The sequence below is a fragment of the Oreochromis aureus genome, linkage group 12 (genome assembly GCF_013358895.1).
Source record: "Oreochromis aureus strain Israel breed Guangdong linkage group 12, ZZ_aureus, whole genome shotgun sequence".
NCBI lineage: Eukaryota > Metazoa > Chordata > Actinopteri > Cichliformes > Cichlidae > Oreochromis > Oreochromis aureus.
In genome coordinates, this window is record NC_052953.1 from 36,454,828 (window position 1) to 36,477,348 (window position 22,521).

The 22,521-nt window shown below is 46.6% G+C and overlaps 1 protein-coding gene across 2 annotated transcripts; it reads right to left on the reverse strand.

The window, feature by feature from the left end:
- Positions 1-13,910: 13,910 nt before the first annotated feature.
- On the reverse strand, positions 13,911-20,140 carry ube2l3b (ubiquitin-conjugating enzyme E2L 3b). Of its 2 annotated transcripts, none has more exons than XM_031740058.2 (4): positions 19,989-20,140; positions 18,101-18,196; positions 17,832-18,018; positions 13,911-15,267 (listed from the first exon to the last, which is right to left on the reverse strand). In XM_031740058.2, exons 1-4 carry the CDS (start codon positions 20,013-20,015, stop codon positions 15,113-15,115), a joined length of 465 nt encoding a protein of 154 aa, XP_031595918.1. In that variant the 5' UTR covers positions 20,016-20,140; the 3' UTR covers positions 13,911-15,112. The 2 variants fall into 2 exon arrangements, with proteins under 2 accessions (XP_031595918.1, XP_039476513.1); XM_039620579.1 differs by lacking the exon at positions 19,989-20,140 and adding an exon at positions 19,931-19,966.
- Between the last annotated feature and the right edge of the window lie 2,381 nt (positions 20,141-22,521).

Below are 22,521 nucleotides of genomic sequence, written 5' to 3' on the forward strand. Positions count from 1 at the left end.
TAAACAACAAGGGAACCAGATGGACCAGGTTGGACCAGGTTATGGTCTGAGCGACCCAGTGGGCTGATGATGTATATGCATCCTTAGTATTTGCATACAGTAAGTCCAGTCTTTTGTTTTCTCTGGTAAAACAATCCACATTCTGGGTGAAAGTAGGGAGAGTCGAGGACAAGGAAACATGATTGAAATCTCCAGAGATGAAAAGGAAGGCTTGGGGGTGTGATGTCTGCAGCTGGGACACTACTGTGTGGTTGTCTCACATGCTGCTGCCGCATCTGCCGCTGGCGAGATGTACACGGTTATCGCGATGACTTGCGAGAACTCCTGCGGTAGGTAATACGGTCGGATGCTAACCGCTAATAGCTCCACATCTCGAGTAAAGCGCTGCTCCTTAACACTGATGTGCCCCAATTTACACCATCTGTCGTTCACATACATCACAATCCCCCCACCTTTCCTCTTGCCGGTCTCCTTCGCCTCCCAATCCACTCTCACCAGGTGAAATCCCGGAACAGTCATGTGAGAGTCTGGAGTGAGGTGTGTTAGCCACGACTCTGTGTAGCTAACCTTCCGGTACTCCTGGAGCCTAGTCAGCCTCGCCAATTCCTCGATCTTATTGGGGAGAGATCTGACATTTCCCATAATGATCGAGGGTACAGATGGTATGTACCGTCTCTTCCACTCTCGACACTTAGCTCCAGCTCTAACACACCCAACCACTGCAGTGTCATCAGAGGACTCATGTTTCATTGTTATACTGGAAATCTGAGGTGTACAAGGTAAATAGGAATGGTGATAGGACCAGTTCACTGTAGTGCCCCAGTATTACTGACCACCACAACACACAGGGTACCCACCAGCCATACAGCCAGACAGAAAGACAGCGATCCAGGAGACAGTAGAAGTGCTGACACCCATCCTGATCAGCTTTCCACTCAGCAGAAGGGGTTGGATGGTATTAAAGGCACTGTAAAAATAAAAAAAACATGATTCTTACACTGCCACCATCCACCTGAGACTGAGAATACTGGAACAACAGGTAGATGAAAGCATCATCCACCCCCACAAAAGACCGGTGAGTAAACTGAAGCGGTTTCACCTGCAGGCTAAACTGGGCAAGAACAGCTCTCTGCAGCACCTTCATGACATGAGAACCAGTCTGGTCTGTCTTTCTTTAGTATTGGCACTAAACATGATGTCTTCCATAATTTGACAACTTCTGCTGCAGGAGTCTCAGGTTGAATAGATGCTGAAGGATAAAGGCTGGGCGTCAGAGATCTCAGGACCCTGGGACTGATGCAATCAGGGCTTGCAGCATTGTTCTGTCTCCCCCCCTGAGGAAGAGGGGGGAGACAGTCCCAAAAAATCATAGTTTCTCTTCATATCTTTGCTTTTCCCTCCATGAGGGTAGTGAATCCATCACATGACTGAAAACTACGAAACACAAATACACTGCCTCAAAACACTTCTAACAACACAAAGTTCAGCTCTGTACCCTCTTGGTTTATTACAAGCAGATATTCTCGGTTTATGATCCCAGTCCCAATGCAGGGCTCTAGAGCAGGGTGTCACTGACTTACTGAGTGCACCTCCTCTACTGCGACATACTGAGGAGTTAACAGGACCAGGCTGTGGTTGGATCTACCTAATAGGCTCTGTCACCTGTGCGTTTGCTCACAGAAGGTCCAGAGTTGTATTGTCCTGTGTTTTACAGTCCACATACTGCTGGATAGTTGGCAGAATCACTGGAAGTGCATGGTGTGAGCGACTGGTGGCTGGTGGGCCCGAGCAGAGCAAGGAGTGATAGCTGATCCTAAAGGTTGATTCTGTTCATCTGGAAGTTTTCAGTGGGAGAAACGTTTCATCATCATCAGGTGACTTCTTCAGTCTCAGCTGACTGCAGGTTTCCCCAATCTTATAAACAGTACATTTGCACAATTATTGAAACCAGCCCACTGAAGGAACACTGGGCTGTGAGGTCAGTTTGTTGATCATTAATAGGCAAACTGTCATGATCACTGATTAACAACACTGATCAATGATCAATGGCCATGAGTACCATTCACATGGCAATCCTCCTGGCACTTAACAGAGTGCACTACATTACTCTGTTTGTGTCGGGGGACCCGATCCTTGGGGTGGACCAGTTTTTGGCCACAGAGATGTGGCGTTTAGAGAAAATGTGTCTCAGCTGTTCCGATACTCCTGACACATTAGGCGTCAGTAAGATAAGATAAGAATAACTTTATTTATCCTGAGGGAAATTCTTTTGTCATGTACATGCTCAAAGCAGCAAGAGAGACAGAGGAACAGATGAATAAGATATACAATATATACAAAAAGAATAGTACATATGGATACACCGTAATAACATGGGAATGGTTGGTGATATTAAAGTCCTGTTTGTGGCACATTAGTATATGTGAGGGGGCAAACTCCTCAAGATGGGTGGTGACCATGGTGGCCATTTAGAAGTCGGCCATCTTGGATACAACTTTTGGTTTTTCAATAGGAAGAGGGCCATGTGACACATCAAACTTATTGGTAATGTCACAAGAAAAACAATGGTGTGCTTGGTTTCAATGTAACTTTATTCTTTCATGAGTTATTTACAAGTTTCTCTTTGTTCACAGCCATTGACATGTCGAAGAGGTTAACACGTGAGGAACGGATCGAAATTGTGTTGATATCTGGCGAACGCAGTAACCGGGTCATTGCAGCAGATTTCAATGCAAGACACCCTACGAGACCACCCATCTCCCATGCTACAGTTAGCAAACTGCTTGCTAAGTTCCGTGAAACTGGTTCAGTGTTGGATTTGCCAAAATGTGGACGCAAGAAAACTGTCACTAATGAAGAAACAGCGGCTGTCCTAGCTTCATTCAGCAAGAGCCCACAGCGTAGCACTCGCCGCATGTCACTGGAGAGTGGCATTAGTCGAACATCCCTTCGGCGGATATTAGCTACTCACAAATGGCACCCTTACAAACTCCAGCTACTGCAGCATCTCAACGAGGATGACCCAGATCGGCGCACAGAATTTGCAGAATGGGCAAAACAAAAATTGGAACAGGACCCTCAGTTCACGCAGAAGATTTTGTTCAGTGATGAGGCAAACTTTTATGTGAATGGTGAAGTTAACAAATAAAACCACCGCTATTGGTCTGACACTAACCCACATTGGATGGATCCCTCCAAGACTGCTGGAACAACAAAAGTGATGGTTTGGTGTGGTATATGGGGTACAACGATAGTGGGTCCATTCTTCATCAATGGAAACCTCAAGGCCACTGGATATTTGAAGTTGCTACATGATGATGTGTTTCCCTCTTTATGCACTGAAGCTGGCACATTCCCTGAGTTTTTCCAGCAAGATGGTGCACCACCACATTATGGGTGCCAGGTCCCAGCATTCCTAGATGAACAGTTTCCTGGAAAGTGGATTGGTCGTCGTGGGCCAGTTGAATGGCCCTCAAGGTCTCCCGATCTGACCCCCTTAGACTTTTATCTTTGGGGTCATCTGAAGGCAATTGTCTATGGTGTGAAGATACGAGATGTGCAGCACCTGAAACTACGGATACTGGATGCCTGTGCTGGCATTTCTCCTGCGGTGTTGCTATCAGTGTGTGAAGAGTGGGAGAAGAGGGTTGCATTGACAATCCAACACAATGGGCAGCACATTGAACACATTTTATATGTGGTCAGAAACTTGTAAATAACTCATGAAAGAATAAAGTTACGTTGAAACCAAGCACACCATTGTTTTTCTTGTGACATTACCAATAAGGTTGAGTTTGCCCCCTCACATATACTAATGTGCCACAAACAGGACTTTAATATCACCAACCATTCCCATGTTATTACGGTGTATCCATATAAATGGCCCACCCTGTAGTATACCGTAATATACAGTAGGATAGTGCAAGACATAGTATCAAATAACTCTAACGAAGTAATATATATGACTGTATCCTAGAGAATAAATAACTTAACTATAGAAAGTGACATAGTATTGTGCAATAGAATAAAGGGAGTAGCAGCGTATGATGGGGGGATGAAACAACTATTCAATAAAGTACTCTTGGGTAATATTGCACGGTCTGAAAGGGAACAGAATAACATTGGTAATAGTCTCAGGAAAATCTCCTACAGAGTGAGGAAGAGTTAAACAGTCTTATTGCCACCGGTACAAAGGATTTACTGTGGCGGTCAGTTCTGCATTTCGGGGCAATGAGTCTTTTGCTGCGTTTGCTCCGATGGTCCATCATGGGGGCGTGCATGGGGTGGGAGGGGTTGTCCATGATAGAAAGAAGCTTTTTTAGCATTCTCCTCTCAGACACCTCCTCCAGGTTCTCCAGTCTGACACCCAGGACAGAACCGGCCTTTTTAATCAGTTTGTTCAGCCTGTTGGCATCAGCTGTCTTCACCCCACTTCCCCAGCTCACAGCTGCAATGAACACAATGCTCTCCAACACCGAGTGGTAGAACATGGTCAGCATTTTCCTACCAACATTGAAGGACCTGAGTTGCCTCAGTAGGAAAAGCCGACTCTGCCCTTTTTTTAAGATAGCATTGGTGTTCTTGGTCCAGTCCAGTTTACAGTCCAAGTGTACCCCCAGGTACCGGTAGTCCTCAACGATCTCCACATCAGCCCCTCTGATGGTGACAGGGTTAAGAGGAGGAGCCTGCCTCCTAAAGTCCATAATCAGTTCTTTTGTCTTTGTGATGTTAAGTTGTAGGTGGTTTAGCTCACACCACTCGACAAAGCTGTCCACCACACTCCTGTACTCCTCCTCCTGTCCATCCCTGATACAGCCCACAATGGCAGAGCCATCCGAGAATTTCTGCAGATGACATGACTGAGACTTGTACCTGAAGTCAGATGTGTAGAGGGTGAAGAGGAAGGATGATAGGACCGTCCCCTGTGGCGCCCCTGTGCTGCTCAGGATGCTCAGTAAAGGTTTTCTCAGTATTCAAACCTTAAATACTGATTTGTGTGCGTAGGTTTACAGTACACATCAGCTTTTAAATGTCCCCCATTACTGATGGAGTGATAGCAGAGTTCACTGGGAACAGGAGAACTGTGAAAAAACTTCAAAGATAAAAACATAAACCATGACAAGCACAGACACTGGATGCACACTTTCATTAACACTGTTTGGCTTCAGCTCTTTGTATGGTGTAACTTTGCTCTCTTTTGCGTCTGGCTCACAAACCAACAACAGCACGAGGAAGCCACAGCCCGGCCACCTACTCTGCACACTGACAGCAGAACACGCTGCAGGCAGACGGGCAGGCCCTGGAGAGGAGCAGACACCCTCCGTCTGCTTTATTTCATTTGACAGACAATATGGGATCAACAAGAAAAGATTTTTAGAATATCAACAAATTAAATCCATAGTAAAAAAGAAATTTAAACCGGGTCAAGTTGAATTACAAACACCACCAAGTGTGGTTTAATTTCTTACTCTTAAAACCCCCAAATTACTGTCCAAAATATACAGAATGCTTTCTAAAACAGATGAATCAATATCACTTCCTATTGCAAAATGGGAAGCGGATTTATCAGTTAACTTAGACCAAAACTTCTGGTCTCAGATTTGCTTAAAAACCTTTCATCTAATTAGAAATCCCAGTCTTCAATTAATTCAATACAAAATACTACATAGAGTGCACTATACAGGCCATCGGATGTTCAAGATGGGCTTTACGTCTTCCAACAACTGCTCAGACTGCCAAACCAATTCACCGGACAATTATATCCACGCTCTTTGGTTCTGTCCACCAGTTCAGAAGTTTTGGCGCGAGATATGTGAAGACTTATCAAAGTGTCTGAAATGTAACATTCCAACTTCGCCTTTAGTGTGTTTGTTGGGCAGCTTAGATAATGTCACTTCAGAAAAGAATATAGCCCATATGGTTTTCACTGCCCTATGCATAGCCAAGAAAACAGTCCTCATGAACTGGAAAATGCATATGCCCTATGCACTGCCCTATGCATAGCCAAGAAAACAGTCCTCATGAACTGGAAAAATAAAAATAATCTTAATTCTAACCAATATAGAAATTATCTATTAGATTACATTAGTCTTGATACAGCCTCTGCCACCACATCAGATCAATTGCTCTGGGCTCCTTTGATCAGCTCCATCACCTGGTGGGGGTGGGGGGTCATAGTTTGGTCCCACCTTCACTGTTGTGATTGGTGTGGGGGTAGGGACAGGCTTAGGGCGTCGGGGGGTTCCCCAGGAACATCTTCCTTGGGGGGCTCAACCCGGGGTAGCGGTCATGGCCAATTAAGGGCTCTGTTGGCTCTTAGGTGACGGTTTCCTCGTGGGTGCGTGCAGCGGGGCTAGGGGAGGGTCTGTGCTGACGGACGTGGATTACTGACCTGGTAGCCTGGCTGCCCCTGGGTGGGTCCGGGACGGACGTGAGGTTCTTTGGGCGCTCCGTCTCTGGGCTGGGGCCCTGGCCGGACCTCGGGGGCTTGGGTCCTGGTTGGTGTGTTGCCGGGGTTGTGGGCGGGTGGGTGTATGGGGGCCCAGCCCTGGCGCAGGGTGCCACCAGTGCATCGAGCCACCTGGGGGGCTCTTCAACTGGTGGAGGAGGCTGTTACATCTTGCAGGAGCTTTCCTCTCTTCAGGAACTCACTCTGTAGGAGGGGGAGATACAGGAGAGGTGGAGGAAGCTCTCAGCCTGGGCGTCTATTGTCTTGTGTAGTCTGGAAGATGAGTGGATGATGGGGTGGGTGCAGTTTTCTCTGTGGTGGGGTTGGGTGGGCTGTCCCGGGCTCTGTGGGGCCTGGCGGCGCTGCTGCACTGGGCCCCAGTCTGGATGGGCCTGGGCCCCCTTTCCCTGGCGGGTTGCAGAGTATGGGGGTGCCTACTGGGGTCAGCGGGGGAGCTGGCCCCAGGGAGGGGTTACTTGCCCCTCCCTTCCTTCCCTCCCCATCTCCAGCTGCCTCCCTCTTCCCGCTCCACTACAATCACCCACACATGCAGGGCCTTGGGGTGCAGGTGTGTCACCAGGGTGCAGAGGAGGCACCCCCCCTCTGTCCCCTTCTGGCTGCCTGTGCCTCAATTTTATCCCACAACTTAGACATTCACATTACTCACACTCTCATTACACATACATATAGGATCTTGGGGGAGGGCACGCAACACGGACTCCAAATTACCATCAGGGTGTACACCTCACCCCTGGCGTCGTTGCCCACCTCTCAATTTTAAATACACGTAGACATTGAGGGCTAGCAGGAGGGGCTATACGCTTACCTGCTGCTCTCTGGCAGGTAGCTCCATGCCCTCCTGGGTTTTAAATGCACCTTAGAACACACATACATCAACACTACATATGAGCGGGTGGAGGGAGGTTTGAGTCTTCACACACCCCGTTCTCTGCGGCCTGCTGGAGCGGGGGGCTAGGAGGAGGAGTTGGCCGTCCGACTGGGGTCTGGAATGTGGGGCCTCCTGCTGCTGCTGCGGAGTCGGGCGGTCTGCTTCTCCCACCGCAGGGAAAAGGGTAACACCACCTGGGTCTGGGTGCAGTTTCCCCCTCCAGGGGCAAGGGTACCTAGACCTGGGGCTTAGAGTTCGCTTGGGGAGTGTGATTGTGTGTACAGCGTCTCTTTATGTCTGTCTCCACGTTGGTTGAGTGTAGAGTAATTGCATATGAGAGCATGAGGGTGAGAATGGATGTTTGTATCTGTGTGTGCCTGTATGTCTGTGTCTATATGTCAGGTTGGGTATCAGACGTCACCTCTCTGGGGCCATCTCAGGCCCTCCAAGGTTTGGAGGCCTATCTCCCCCCACCACTTCCCCTGCCGGTGGCAGACGCCCTCAGACATCGGTGCGTTGGTGGTTCTTTGTGTCCAGGGATGGGCGTCCAGGTACGCACCGGCTCACTCCTTGGTGGCTGCTTGTCGGGGACTTGAGCCTGGGGCTCGCTCGGGCCCCTTCGGAGGCGGGGTGCCCTCGGCCTCTCGGCCTGGGGCTCGGTCACTCTGGCACAGCTGGCTGCCAGCGGAGCTCACGGGCACGTCACTGCAACCCCCCCTGGCTTCTGCTCCGCGGCTGCTGAGTGACCCCTCATCTGGGACTCTCCTCAGCTCTTTCTGGGATAGTGACGCGGCTGCCCCTCTGTTGGTCTTCCTTGGTCTCTTGTGCTCTGAGGGCCTCTGGATGTCTGGAGTTTTGATCTCCTCCATACCTGCTTCATGCCCTGGAGGACGGGGCTGTGGCCCCCCACACCCTCTAACAGATCATTACATGAAGGAACCTTTTTTAAAACAAGCGTCCATGCTCACAGGTGTACACACGGGTGCTCACACACACAAACTACACCCTTTTTGGCTCCTACCTCAAAGCACACTGTGCGCTGTCGATCTTACGTGCTGCACCATAATGTTTAATATTTAGTATTTACTGTCATATTCCCATATATCATCGTGATGTTGTTTATTATGTTGCTCTTTTTTTTCTTCTGCTTGTTTTCTCTTTTTTCTTTCTCAACAGGTGATCCAGGTGATCGATATATGTATTTTTTGTCTGCTTATTTTGTTGGTTTTTGTTTTTTGCCCTTTATCACAGTTCCTCTTCCCCGCTGTTTTTGTTACGGTCCTGAGTCTGTGGACTCAGTGTTTTTCTGTTTGTATTAGTTTTCCTTGATTTCATGATGTGTTTTGATTTCTGTCGCTAGTATCCCTAGTTCCTTGGCATTTCTTGTGTTCTAGTTCTTAGGTTGTGGTTCTGTGTTACTTCTGTTCAGTTTCCTGTTTTACTTTGAAAGTCTGTGTACTATGTCAGTGTGTTGAGTTTTGCCTCCCCTTGTCTTGTCATGTCTGATGAGTCCCAGCTGTGCTCTCCTCCTGTTTCTCATTCCCTAATTACCTCTGTATGTATTTAAGCTCTGTGTTTTTCCCTGCCAGTTGTTGCGTCCTCCATGTTTGTTGTGTGTGTATTCCTTTTCGTCTACCTTCAGCATCTCCAGTCTAGTTAGTTTAAGTTGTTGTTTATGTTTTGCCAAGCGTGACTCACCAGCAAATAAAGCTGCCGTTTAAGTCAATGCTTTGTCTCCGAGTCCTGCATGTGGGTCCAGCCACTGACAGCCACACAACTCATCGTGACAGAAGGACGCAACCATAACATGAACCCAGCGGACTCAGCTCACCTCGAGAGAGAGGTGGACCTTGCTCGCATCCTCGGACTGATGACTCGCATTAGCCACGCCTCCAATTTGCAGACATTCTCAGTCGGGTTGAATGCCATACAAGCCATATTCGACAGAAGTCCTCAACTGCACCAGCTTTCAATTGTCTCAGAGTTCAGCCGTTCGCTGACCCAGGCTAAGGAGGCAGTCAAAGCCTGGGAGCTGGCCCAATTCACCCTCATCTCCTCATCCACACCGCCTCAGTCACAGCGAGCAAGCCCTCTCACGCCGCCGCAGCAGACGGAGCGTTCTACAGCCCTGCTGCAGCAGCTACAGTCGCACCGTCGGACTCCTTCCTCCCTCACGTCTGGTTCCGACCACCCCTCACCTGCAGCCAGGTGAGGGGTGATTGCAGCCATTCCCCAACTCTCTGTGAATGGTACTCATGGCCATTGATCAGTGTTCTTTGATCAGTGGGTTTTGGTCAGTGATTGTTGATCAATGGTCATGGGAATTTGCATAATTATGATTAAGGAACTGACCTCACAGCCCATTGTTCCCTCAGTGGGCTGGTTTCAGTCATTATGCAAATGTACTGTTTATAAGGTTTGGGGAAACCTGCAGTCAGCTGAGACTGAAGAAGTCACTTGGATGAGTGACGAAACGTTTCTCCCACAAAATGCTACGTCCAGATGAACAGATTCAACTTTTGGAGACCCCTCACCTGCCTCATGCCTGGCAGGAATGTGGTCGGAGGATGAGGGGCCAGTCACTGTTGCTCCGACACCCTCCGTTTTTTCTGTCGCTCCCGTTTCCAAGAGAAAGCAGCGTTCTCGTCGTCGCCATCCCTCACCGCGACCGGAGTCCAGTTCCTGCTTTGAACAGCTGGACGTGGTGAGTGAACGGAACAATTTTTACCCAGCTCCTTCCACGCTGGGAATTTTAGGCCCAGAGCCAGTAAAACATGAGTTTGTTAACTCCGAGGCTGTTTACTCTGAGTCTGTTGAATTAGAAACTGATGGTCCTAAGATGGCTGACTCTGAGGATGCCTTTCAGGACTCTGAACATTCTAACGGTTTTCCTTTTGTTTCTTCCAAGTTTGAGAAAGTTCAGGTGTCAGATGACCTTATTTCATTAGAGTCGAACGAAGCTTTGTGTTCAGTAACTGAGAAAGGTGTGTCTGAGTTTCATTCTGAAAAGACTGGAGTTTCTGTTTTTACTTCTCAGCCAAGTTATGTCGATCCTGAGCCACCTGTTTTTGGATCAGTTAATAGTACAAGGATGGCTTCGGGAGCACTAGTTAATACTGAGCTTTCAGATGTCATGTGTGGATCTGTTATGGAAATTTGTGACCTTGACAATAATAATCTCACTCAGGATATTAAAAGTCCTGTCCAGAAGACTGTTTGCTGCTCCACACAAAAGACAGTCTTTCCAACCACTGAACTAAACATGGACCGCTTAATCTTCCAGCTAAATCCTTTCAACACTGTTCAGGCTACACCTCTTGAAACTGTTGTTGATGTTGCTTCACCCAAGTGCTGTGCGGCTTTCCAGCCAGTTCATTCTGTGACTACCTGTGACAAATTTCATGTTCCTATAACCTCTCCTGAGTTAAAAATCACTAGCCCAGAGAATGCGAATTCAAAGTCTGTTTGTATAACTCACTGTGAACTCTTTAACACTGTGCATTCTGTGACTGTCCAGGCTAAGAGCACCAAGGTGTCGTCTGCTATAAACAAGCTGGCAAAAGAACTTGGTTTAAATACTGCAGAGTTGGTTGCTCTAGTTAAAGTCTTGGTTCCCCGATCTTGTCTGTACAACTCTGTGCGCCATGCCTTTCAGCCAGTAGCCCTGGACACTGTGTGTGCAACTTCCCAGGCTGCGTTTTGTAAGACTGTTTAATGTTGATTCACACCCAGTTTCTTCAGATACCGCTTGTATGATTTCTCCAGCACCTGTGACTGCCTCTGAACTCATCTTTTCTAAGACTGCTAATGTCAGCCTGGACAATTTAAGAATAGCAGTTTTACCAAGGTCAGCCTGCCATAAGTCTCGGTTTTCTAGAACCATGTCTGGTACCATAAACCTGGTTTTCCCTGTGACTGTTACAGCTCCTCTGCTCTGCTCTCCGCATCCAGTTCCAGTTCCCAGGCAGACTATGGCAAGGCAGCCAGAACACAGCTCTTCTCTGGACCTGTATCTGTTCTTCAGGTGGGGATGGCTGAGGTTCGGCCAGGCCCAGTACCCGTCCCTGTTCCCCGGAGAAGAGTTGCTGAGAGTCGGTTACCCGCTGTGTTGCAAGTTCAACAACCATCACTACACCCAGCACGACCATCATCACGACCACCACTACAACTTCTGTTTCAGTCAACCGCCCAGCCGGTAACTCAGCGATTAGTGCAAGCACCAATTCAGCTACCTATGCAGCCAGGGGTCCCAATTGCCTCTGGCCCTGCATCTGCTCCAGCTGGAGGGCCCGAGTCGCCTGTCCAGCCTTATGCCACGTCTGCTGGTGGGTCCGAGGAGCCCACCCAGCACCACACCTCGTTAGCTGAGGGTCCTGGAGGACCCAGACAGCACATCCTCCCGTCTGCTGGCGGGCCGGGGAGGTCTGTTCCATTTAAGTCAATGCTTTGTCTCCGAGTCCTGCACGTGGGTCCAGCCACTGACAGCCACACAACTCATCGTGACAGTTTTTCTTTCCCTCTTTCTTTCTCCCCTTTCTTTCCCCCAGTCAAGTCTGTCCCGTATTTAGCAAGTGAAAATAAAATAAACAATAAAAGCAAAGGTGAATCAAATAGACCAATACGGCAAGGCTGGGATGGTCCATTTGGTAAAGTAAATCTGTTGGGCATCTTTCTTCGCCTTTAGACAATAATTCTGATGGCAAAAGAGCCAAACGGGACAGGCAAAAAAGAAGAAAAAAAAAAAAACCACTGTTTGGCTTCAGCTCTTTGTATGGTGTAACTTTGCTCTCTTTTGCGTCACAAACCAACAACAGCACAAGGAAGCCACAGCCCGGCCACCTACTCTGCACACTGACAGCAGAACGCGCTGCAGGCAGACAGGCAGGCCCTGGAGAGGAGCAGACACCCTCCGTCTGCTCAAACATAAATCCCACTTCTGGGTGTTTACACTGTAGGTCAGCTGAGTGTAATACTGCTGCCTCCATCAGCTGGTGGTGATGAGTAAACCCTGATCAATACAGCAGAAGAGGGTTCTCCCAGTAAATAATATGTGTGAAACTCACAGCTCAGTTCATTGTCAGGTGAGCAAAGACAGTCACAGGAACATGTTCTGGACTGCACCACCTTTTTTCTCATCGCTCACATTGCCGTCTCTGTCAGCCCGAGCAGTGAAGAAGCTGAGTACTGTGCTTTCAAGTTTTACATTTGGCTAAGACCAGCATGCCTGGACACTACAGATGCTGTAGAGGAAGTCCAACTCTGTCTCCAAGCACAGTCTCAGGAAGAGATGGGCAGACCTGCAAACGGTCCTGAACCCATCAGCAGGACTGGTATTTGTAAGGAGGAACAGGAGGAGCACAAAATGACCTCCAGCAGGTCAGTGTGTGAATGTCTCTGATCAGTCACTCAAAAGCAGACATGAGGCTGGCCTGGTGGCCCAACGTTAACCCATAATACTCTTCAGCAGTAACTGGACTGGTTCTTATATGGCACTTTTCTACTCTACCTTACTGCAACACGCCTCATTCACCCATTCAATGACTTTTTACTATGCTTAAGTTCTTTCTAACATTCACACTCTGATGGATGCATCGGAGAACAACATGGGGTTTATATGTTGGCGTGCAGACTGGAGCAGTCAGGGATCAAAACACCAACCTTCCTGTTAGCAGACCTGCTGTTGAGCTGCAGCCACCCCACCTGCACAGAGGTGAGGTGCAGCAGGCGGTGCACTGTTGAGCACAGCTACACGCCTTCATTTGGATCCAATCAAAGTTTCAGGCCATCTATTGTAACTGTGACGTGCTTACTGAACATCTCAAAGCCTGCAGCTGCCTGTAGTAACAGTAGTAACCCTTACATGTATAAAGTCTGCTGCATGGAGCCAAAAACTAGTCTCAGGCCCAAATAATGTCATATTAGCCATAAAACCTCCATTTGCACTAAATCTCCACTGTTTGAATACCCAGAGTCATTGAATGGAGCGTGTCCTGGTTTGAATATATTTATCCAACTTTACCATTACAGTTAATATGTCATAAAACAGCTTTATTCTCATATTGGGTCAAATGGCAGATATTGTCCAGCTAAGAGTCCCCTCGTCTTTCATATGTTTTCACCATCTAAATCTAATAATGTGTTGGTAGATGCTACCATTACTATTGTATGGCACAATTTTATCTGTATGTGCTTATAGCATGGAGTTTAACTGCTAACTGTCAGGACTACTGTGGGCCTCCATTATTCACCGAGTTGTAAATAAAAGGTCCGTTGGAGTGAACGGAGATTTGATAGTTTGACTTCAGCTGTTTGTATGTTATAACTTTGCTTTTCTTCAGACCTACAGCAGTGAGCTCTCTGCAGCCCTGGACTGACAGCAGTGTGTTACCTCTGTTAGCCTGTTTTTCCCCTCGCTGCGCTCACTAAATACCTATGTGTGGTTTAATTTAAACACCAAATCCCAGTTTATACTGGAACAAAATGCGAGTGAATCTGTCCCTCTGTAATCCAAGTATTCAGTGCTCATTAAGCAGCACTGGATCCCCACAGCACCAGGAAAACATGGAGGCTGAATGGTAAGCCATCATCTTTATTATGAAACAATATTGGGACCAGATCAAATAGCTGTTACATGGTGTCGTTTGGCCGCTGCAGTCCCTTTCCATGTCCCGGCACATCCCTGGACGGCCAGCCCTCTCCCAGCTGCCTTCTAGGTTACTGTTTCTCGGACGATCTCCAGGAGCTGATCCAAGCTTCAAGCTTAGTGTCTCCTTCCCCCAGCGTGATAAGTTAGGCCCCTCTCAGCTGGGTAGCTGACTATGTGAGTATGTCTCAGTGTACTACAGGTTCCTGGTTCTAAACATGGTTATACTGGGCACCCAAAAGGAGGAAAGGGGACATGCATGGAAATTCAAATCAATCCAACACATTCTTGCAGATTTTATACACAAGTGTCAATCAAAAAAAAGAAGTTTGGGAGCCAATGGCTGTTGAGGAGGGCGGGTGAATGGCTAACCATCTGTGATGCAGAAGTTTTCAGCTGCATGTTTTTAGTGTTTGAAAATCTTTAACACTCGGAAATCATCTCTGGCATTTCTACAATAACTCGATTCATGTACGGCCTAACATTTTCAACTGTTACAGACTCTGGGGGAGGAGATGTGAGATGGACTGTTCCACACAGTACAGTGCATTTCTACAAGCAGTAGAGAGATGAAGGAAACATTGGCCTCGGGTCTGAGCTACGGCAACTCTCATCTGTTTCAGCTTAAAACGGTACACAAGATGGGCCAAATGAAAACCAACAAAACCAAAAACAAACACACTCGTCTTCTGCTTTTCAAAATAAAAGAATCAAATATTTATGACAAATCATGTCTAAGTGAGATCCATTTAAAACAGGAGCTGTTTCTACTGAGGAAAAGCCAAAAAAGCCCAAAGAAAATTAACACATGTTCCCTTAGCATTTCTTTTTTCCATTTTTCACTTTAAGAAAGAGTAGAAAGTTAGAAATGGTCTGGAGATTTACGGCGAGGAGGAGGAGAGAAAGCGGTCTGATCCACAGAGAGTCCTGCTTGGCTGTCGCTGCCTGGCCTCAGCGGGGCAGCTCCAGGGCCGTTTAAAGGAGCGCTATGTGAAACGAGGGGGCCGAGGAGGTGACGAGCTGCTGGTGGGGGACGGAGCGGGGAGGGCAGAGGAAGATCAGTATTTGGTCGGACACGTGAAACAGAAGGGGGCTGGGGAGGGAGGCAGAGGGCTACGCGCTCGTGACGTGATCAGTCCATTGGCCGCTTTTCTCCGTGTTTCTTTGTAAATTCTTCTGCGTTCTTCAAGAATTTTTTACGGTCTTTTGAGTATTCTTCTGCTAGGTCGGCCCTCAGGGGATGCTCAGGCTGGGGGTCGTTCACCAGCGCGATGAGGGACTGAATTACTGAAAGACACGAAGGAGATCAAGTCAGACAAAATGCTTCCTGACAGACCACAGCCTCCACTTTCACAGCACTTTCTGTTTGTCAGGAGACTGCAGTGTACTGTGCCTTACAACTTTTTCACAACTATCGTCATATAAAGCAAAGAAATAGAAAACATTTCTAAAAAGTAATAAAAATATGCGGTTTGTGTACTTAGATAAGTCTTTAGAGTCAGAGTGAAGGCTCGTGAGTTTGTCATGAGAAAGTCCAACCTTCTTTGTCAGTCTCACATCATGCAAACAGACGATGCTGTACACCGTGTATGACTGTAGGTAACGCACACTGACAGTGTAAAGCACCTTCAGGTTAATGTTGCTGTGATTTGTTAAAATAAAACTGAATTGTTTGTGTTGTTTGTGGACGTTTAGGAGACGCGCTCAGTGAATCCACAAACACAATAAACCCAGCATGCCATGATAGACCCGATCACCACATTTGGGTTGTTCTTCTGAAACGTGCACACATCATGTAAGTTCACTGATAAATCCTTGGGACCGTTCTGAAACACTACAGAGGGCAGCGTCCAGCTTCTCCAATCAACAACTTAAACTGGGAACTGATTAACCAATGATGTTGCTGCAATATGTCATGTGCACAGTAGAGGTTAACCCCCATTTCAGCTGCGTGGTTGCATGTATGGTGTTTGTTGAGAGGACAGAGAAGCTCTCCCACGTCAGCAGAGTGAAGCTCAGCTTATGGGCAAACATTTTAAACTATTGAATTTAAAACTGTCAGATTAAAGATTAACCAGGGAGATGAAACCATGCAGTGTGACATATGTAAAGATGTGTTTGACTGTTAAACAGTAGAAACCATTATAACCTGATCTATAATGAAAGGCCTTTTATTCACAATTGTTGCCAAAAGTTTACAGACACTCACAGTAACTTTTCCAGGCTGAAGCGACTGTACGGCACATCTTTAAGGACTTAAAAACAAAGAATTGGATGCACAATTTTAAATCAGTCTGTCAACTCAAAAGTCTCATCTGAGTCTGACTTTTCTCCACGTGGGCAGCTGCAGGTTAACGTGTTGATTTTCCAGCAGGGTCGACACCCTCGAGCTCCTCTTCTAAACCTCAGCAAAGTGCTAACACATCCAGATAACTTGCACTTATGTACAATTGTTTAAACTGGTGATCCCAGAATCTGCAGTCATTTAGAAATGGCTGTGCTGAGCTCCTGGGATGGTCTTAAAACCCCCAACATTAACCCAACTGAAGAGTTTGTAGACTGTGCTTAGAGAACGGCTCCATGACACCAAACCAACTGAAATGAACTCTACCCACTGTGCCCAGAACGGTGGTCAAATATCCTGCCAGAACTATGCTAAAGGCCAAACCCCACTCACTGAGGAGCAGCTTGCTTTCAGTCGTAGTGTTGGTTACTTTTGACCCTGTGTGGATTAGAGAAAATCAATCCAAACTTGTTTTTAAAGTCGTTAAAGATGCACGCTGTACAGTCATGCCACCCTGAAAGAAACAAAGAACTCATTAAAAGACCCAAATTATAATGACATTTATACCCACGAGCACTGTGGGAAATTCTGACCACAGATCTCCCTCGTTTACACTAGCACCTCGTCTCCACTCCACTCTGTTTCCATTACAACTGAGTACCACCCCAACGATGATGGGGTTGTTATAGCAAGGTGGCCCAAACAATGGAGGAGACTGAGGATTATAGCTGCACCTGCACCCCATCGTTGGACCACAGTGTTGGTTTATGTGCAGCTGTTTCCCTCGATGTTTCACAAACACTGGTGGGGTTGATTGTTGTGAAGGACTCAGTCTGATGACATCACACTTTCAGCCCGACTCGGCTTGCTTGAAACCGTCGCCAGGTACTAAAAGCTGTCTGGCAGCAGGTCCTACCAGCTGAGGGAAAACACCGAAAACCGAGTCGAGTTGGTGCTGGATGAAACGATGCTGAGTTAATTCTTGTTTTTCACGTATACTTTACCCTGTGATAAACTCTGCTGGTTTTTGTTTGTTTTTTTCAAACTGAAATAACACTTGTTCTTTTAGTCAATGTTTAAGATTTAGGGAATAAATGTTCCCTAAATCGTGAGTAGGAGTGATCTCTGTGTCTCTTGCTTTGCTGATAAAACAAACAGGTTAGCAGCTGTAGTAGCAGCGAGATAAAAACACAGAGCCGTCTAAACGATGTGACTCTTTACTGAGTCACAGAATCGTCAGAGCTTCCTGTTACTATAGCTGTGCTGTTCAATAAATACAAAACATTTTAAACACTGTGTTTTGGATTATAATTACACAACCATGCGTGTGGACAAAACATGTTTTCTGCTCTGTTAGCCACACGGAGCACTTTGTGTGAAAATGCTTTGAGACTGAAAGACGGACTGAAGGTTTTGAAAAATGTCACAGTCACCGAAACAGGACAACGTTTTATTTTGGACACAGACTTTTTTTCCTGCAATCATCACGTCAGACCAAAATCAAAAGAACCTGCAACATGTGCACTTCTCCACCTCGAGCAGCCCTGTGTAAGACTTCAACACCAACCTTGGTCAGTTTTGGTGGCAGGCTTCCAGTTCTCTGCACTGATCACAGGCAAGCACACCTGGCCCTTCTCATCAATGTTGGGGTGGTAGATCTTTGTCTTGAATGTGATCTTGGGAGGCTTGAAAGGGTACTCGGTGGGGAAAATGATTTCAATCCTGAATGCACCTTTGTCATAAGGAGGGTTGTCCTGAAAGGGAACCAACAAGGTTAGTAAAGGGAACTTCGGGCCTACGTATCTCAGACCAGCCAGAGAAGGAACAGCAGCTTACAGGAACAATCAGCCCTTGCCATGCCAATAAGTTTGATTCCTCAACTTGAATGTTTCTGAAGTTTTTCATTCCAGACTTGCGAATCTCATCAAGTTCCTGAAAGAACAAGCACACAGTTGATATTAGAAAGGTTATTACAGTCAATACAAGAAAAATAAAACATGTAAGATTTTACAGAGTTAATCCTCTGGAGTGGACAGATGCACCATCTAAATGACACCACCAGTTTAGGACGGCATAGCAGGAAGACGCAGCCTCGAGTCTCTGTTTCAGCCTCCAAACTATACACCAGGTTTTAAATTATTTACACCACGCTCTTTCCTGAATGTTGATGTGAAGTCTAAGCAGAAAATAACAGTAAAGAAACAACAAGCTGATGTTGGTTTGGTTCCTGTTATCCACCTCAGAGGTCCTCAGTACTCAGCAGTACCACCTCCAGTGTTTTCAGGTAAAGAAAATCAAAGCTGATATACAATGAAACATCTCACTTAAAACAAATGACAAACCAACTGCAACAAACAAAGACATCTCAGCTTTGTAGAGTAGTATCAGTGAATTTGAGATCTGAGGATGTGTTCAGCGCTACAGGTTTTATTCGCAGTACGTGTACAGTGACCTGTTAAACTGCTTGGATTGCAACTATTTTGTTGCATAAAGTAGCAGCGTTGCACTTCATCTTGTCCTTATTCATCAAATGCTAAACAAACCCAACCCTTACAGCTAACAGGAGCGTTTCTCTTTCATTTCAGTGCAGCAGGCCAACAGTGAAAGTGAAAGTGTGCAGTATGTCCTCGAGTTTTTAAACTACAACCTGCATCCAGCAGTACCACAGTGAACCTGCTAGTTTTCCATCAGGTTACTGGTTCTGTCACTAGTTTGACTTACATTAGATTATGTTAGCTGTTAGCTGAAACCCACCCAGTGAGTGTCACATTCTGACCTGGCGCTTAGAGCCAGCCTCGCCGACGTGGTTCCATCTGTGACAGTTTTTTGTTGCACAGCTCGACGGTGTAAATGAGTCTAATACGTTTTTAGGCTAACGTGATTATGATTAATAAACAGCGTATGCCCTGTTTATGGTCCAACAGCACCGACGTTTGTTTCTCATGAATGAAATCCTGTTATTGTTAATCTGCATGTTCGCATTGAATCATTACACCCGTATCAGTGAGCCGGTTACAGCTCAGAGGCCAGCTTTGTTACTCCGGGTAAAACTTCCAACACACAGCCTCCTGCAACCGCAGTCATTCAGCGGAGTGTGCGTTTAAAGGCAGAAACGATAATCACGGAAACAAACGTAGGTTAACGCGGACCTTACGCAATATGCTACGACCACTACACAAAACGAAAGTAGCATTTAGTGTGTGTCGCCTTCAGGCCGCATTACTGGAAGTGTAACGCTGCGCTGTAGTTCACCCACACCCACTTCCTAATGGCGAACTTCAAAGTCTGATTAAGTTGAAGTGTAGCTAGCTGAGATCTGGGGATAGCAACTTAGCTGATTAGCAAACGTCTTATGCCGTGGAAATTGACACGATCTTGGGCTGCCCACTGCCGGATTGACTCCCTCTGTCACACAACTCAAGTGTTCAAACTGTAGATAAGAGACTTGAATGAGGTTTTTGGCAGCCCCGGGCAGGATCCCTGTAGATCCTCCGGCCTGATTTGCGACTGCTTAGTTGCCTAACGTTAATATTTGGTCGGCTAGGTGGTCAATGCTGACCTCTTGTTTCTGTTGAGCCTACAGCTACAGCTGGACACTGACGGTCACTTAGTGCAAATATACTCTGTAACGTGAACACGAGCCAAAGGACGGACGCGTGCACTAACCGTCAATACGTCCTTAAACATTAGAAACGATCAAAAAGAACGGCAACGACAGATTTACCTTGGCCAGCCTCCTGCTCGCCGCCATCTTGAAACTACTGTGTGTTCCCAGAATTCACTGCGCTGGGAATATGGGTCTGTTCCTGCGCTGAGGCTGATCAGGTTGGACATCCGCCTGTTTGTGAACATCCCGACGTGTCCACGACAGGAAGCGATGTGTTTAAATGCGGAATATCTGTAATTATATACGTTACAAACATGTTGGGCTGTGAGCCGGAGCCGCAGGAGGAGACCTGAACCCAGCTGTGTCCGCTTCACACGAGTTTTATTTTTTATTATTAATGCAGGTGTTCGCATGTGGACACCTGAAAACGCACCATGAGTTACACCTGTATGAGTCTGCTTGTTTAACCCTCAGCTCTGCTGTCAGTCTGTTGTAAATGGCTCATTCAACAGTCATGTGGATGGCAGAGAGCAAAAAGGTTTTCCATGTGCTTGTGTAATACTTTCAACAATAAAGTTTTATTTGAGTTCATGTTTCTACTTTAATATCATGTGTAAATTCATGTCCTCCCTGCACTTTCATTCTAAAGCGTGCCTCCACCTGCTCCATATGAACATCTGTGAATCTGTCCATCAGCACTGCAAACAAGTAGGAGCTCAGAGCACGTTTCTGATTTGGCCCCCCACTCTGAGCCCTCTGTCACTCCCACTGCACACATGGATGTGCTGCACCACCCTGCTGTAGAATGACCATCGTCTCTCTCAGTACAGGATGATGTAGCTCTGCAGGTCATCCTTGTACCTGAAAATTGAAAAGCAGTAGTCCACCTTCAGTTTGAATATTCAGACTGCATCGTCGCGCCTTATTTATAAACATATGTAGACTGTGTTATTAGAAATTATTAATTAACTTTAGTCTGATGGCATTTTGCTAGTTACCAGCTGAGCAGCTGATGTACTTTGTTATCTGAGTTTGTTAAAGTTTTCTAATCAGATCACAGCTCTGGATCCTGGTGGCCTTGAGTCTGTCAATATGCCTGTAAATGGATATAGATGGATTTATGCTGTTTATGTGGTTGTAAATTCTGTTTCACTGTTACACTTTGCTGTGACAGCACTGAGAGAGCAGGACAGAGAGGGTGAGAAAGAGACAGAGCGAAAAACAGGGCAAGATCTGACACGTAGTGAAAAATAATACACACCAGGGAAGCTTCTGTTTCACTGATGATGATTTTATAGAACTGATCAGTGTGTGTGGACCACAAACCTGCTCTTATAGAAAGTATTATAGATTATGTTGATCGTCTGCAGTGCCACAGCGTGTGGAGTGACAATGGTGACCCAAACACAGACGACCAGACGCAAAACTAGATTTTGACAAATGTATGTCATTCATTATGGCCGATAACAAAACATTAACCAAAAAAGAAACTCCTTTCTTTCCCTAAAACTACAGACATGAAACCTGGAACAGTCAGAAATACCTGGACACTTGCATCAACACAGGACTGAGGACGGCAGGAAGAAGAAGGTCTGCAAATGTGCACGTTAGGTGGAAAATCATCAAGGATTTCTTCGTTATTTGGTCAACAGATTGAAATGATGCTGTGATTCTCTTCTTACTGCTCTGCTGTAAGCCTACTGTGGAGAGTTCTGGTGAACACGACCGAGCTTTGGTTTGGTAACTAACGAGTCTTCACTCTGAATCATTCCTAACACTACATTAGGTCATACATGGCTTTTAAAAGTAACATTGTCATGTGTACCCAATGAGGTTTGCAAACATGAAACATGTAAGCATATTCAGTATGTCTGACATTATGACTGTGGGAGAGTCCTCTTACAAGTAGACATGACCCCGCATGTTAAACAGTAAGGTTGAGAAGTCCACTGCTCCCTCTCAGACATCTCCATACCTCCACAGGTGTGTCACCTGGACCAGCTGCCTTTCCACTCCTCATCCTCTTCATAGCTGCCCTTCCCTCCTCCTTCCTAAGTCACTTCCTGACTCACTCACTGTCCTCCATCTGTGCTCCTCGATCTCTCATTTTCTGCACACTCCCATCACCTGTTAGCACATCTCCATTCCTGTCCCTAATTATCTCCAGCTGCTGCAAATCCTTTTCAGCTCCATCTGTCAGCGTGTAGCCACTCGGCACTGTTCTTTCCCTCCTTCTTCACATACAACTCACTATAAGGCTTTTCCTTTGCCACGTCTGTCTTTCCTGTTCGCCTAGTTTCCCAGTACTCCTGTCTGTTTTTTGCACCTCCTGTCCCACTTTTATTTGCCAATCTCTTTGGTAATCTCTTCCTTTTAATATTTTCTGCACTTCCTCATCCCTCCACCAAGTCTCTGCCTCTTTCCTCTGGAGGATACACCCATCACCTTCATGACAGGTTCCTTCAGCCTATAGCTGTACTGTCCCAGTCATGTTTGCTGCCACTCGGAGCCTGTCTCAGCTCTGCCCTGAAATCTGTGCAGCATCTTCATTTCCTACCATTGCATCTGTCTGTGAAGGTTCTCAGTCATCCAGGTCATCGTAGTCTAAGGAGCTTGGAAAGAAAAGCGTCTGGACTTCTTTAAGTTGCTT

Coding starts and splice junctions, on each gene's coding strand:
- ube2l3b (XM_031740058.2), bottom strand. CDS start 20,015: ATGGCGGCGAGCAGGAGGCTGGCCAAG. Junction 18,197..19,988: donor CGAGCAGGAGGCTGGCCAAG/GTAAATCTGTCG, acceptor TTGTTCTTTCAG/GAACTTGATGAGATTCGCAA. Junction 15,268..17,831: donor TGCCACCAAAACTGACCAAG/GTTGGTGTTGAA, acceptor CGTGTCTTTCAG/TAATTCAGTCCCTCATCGCG.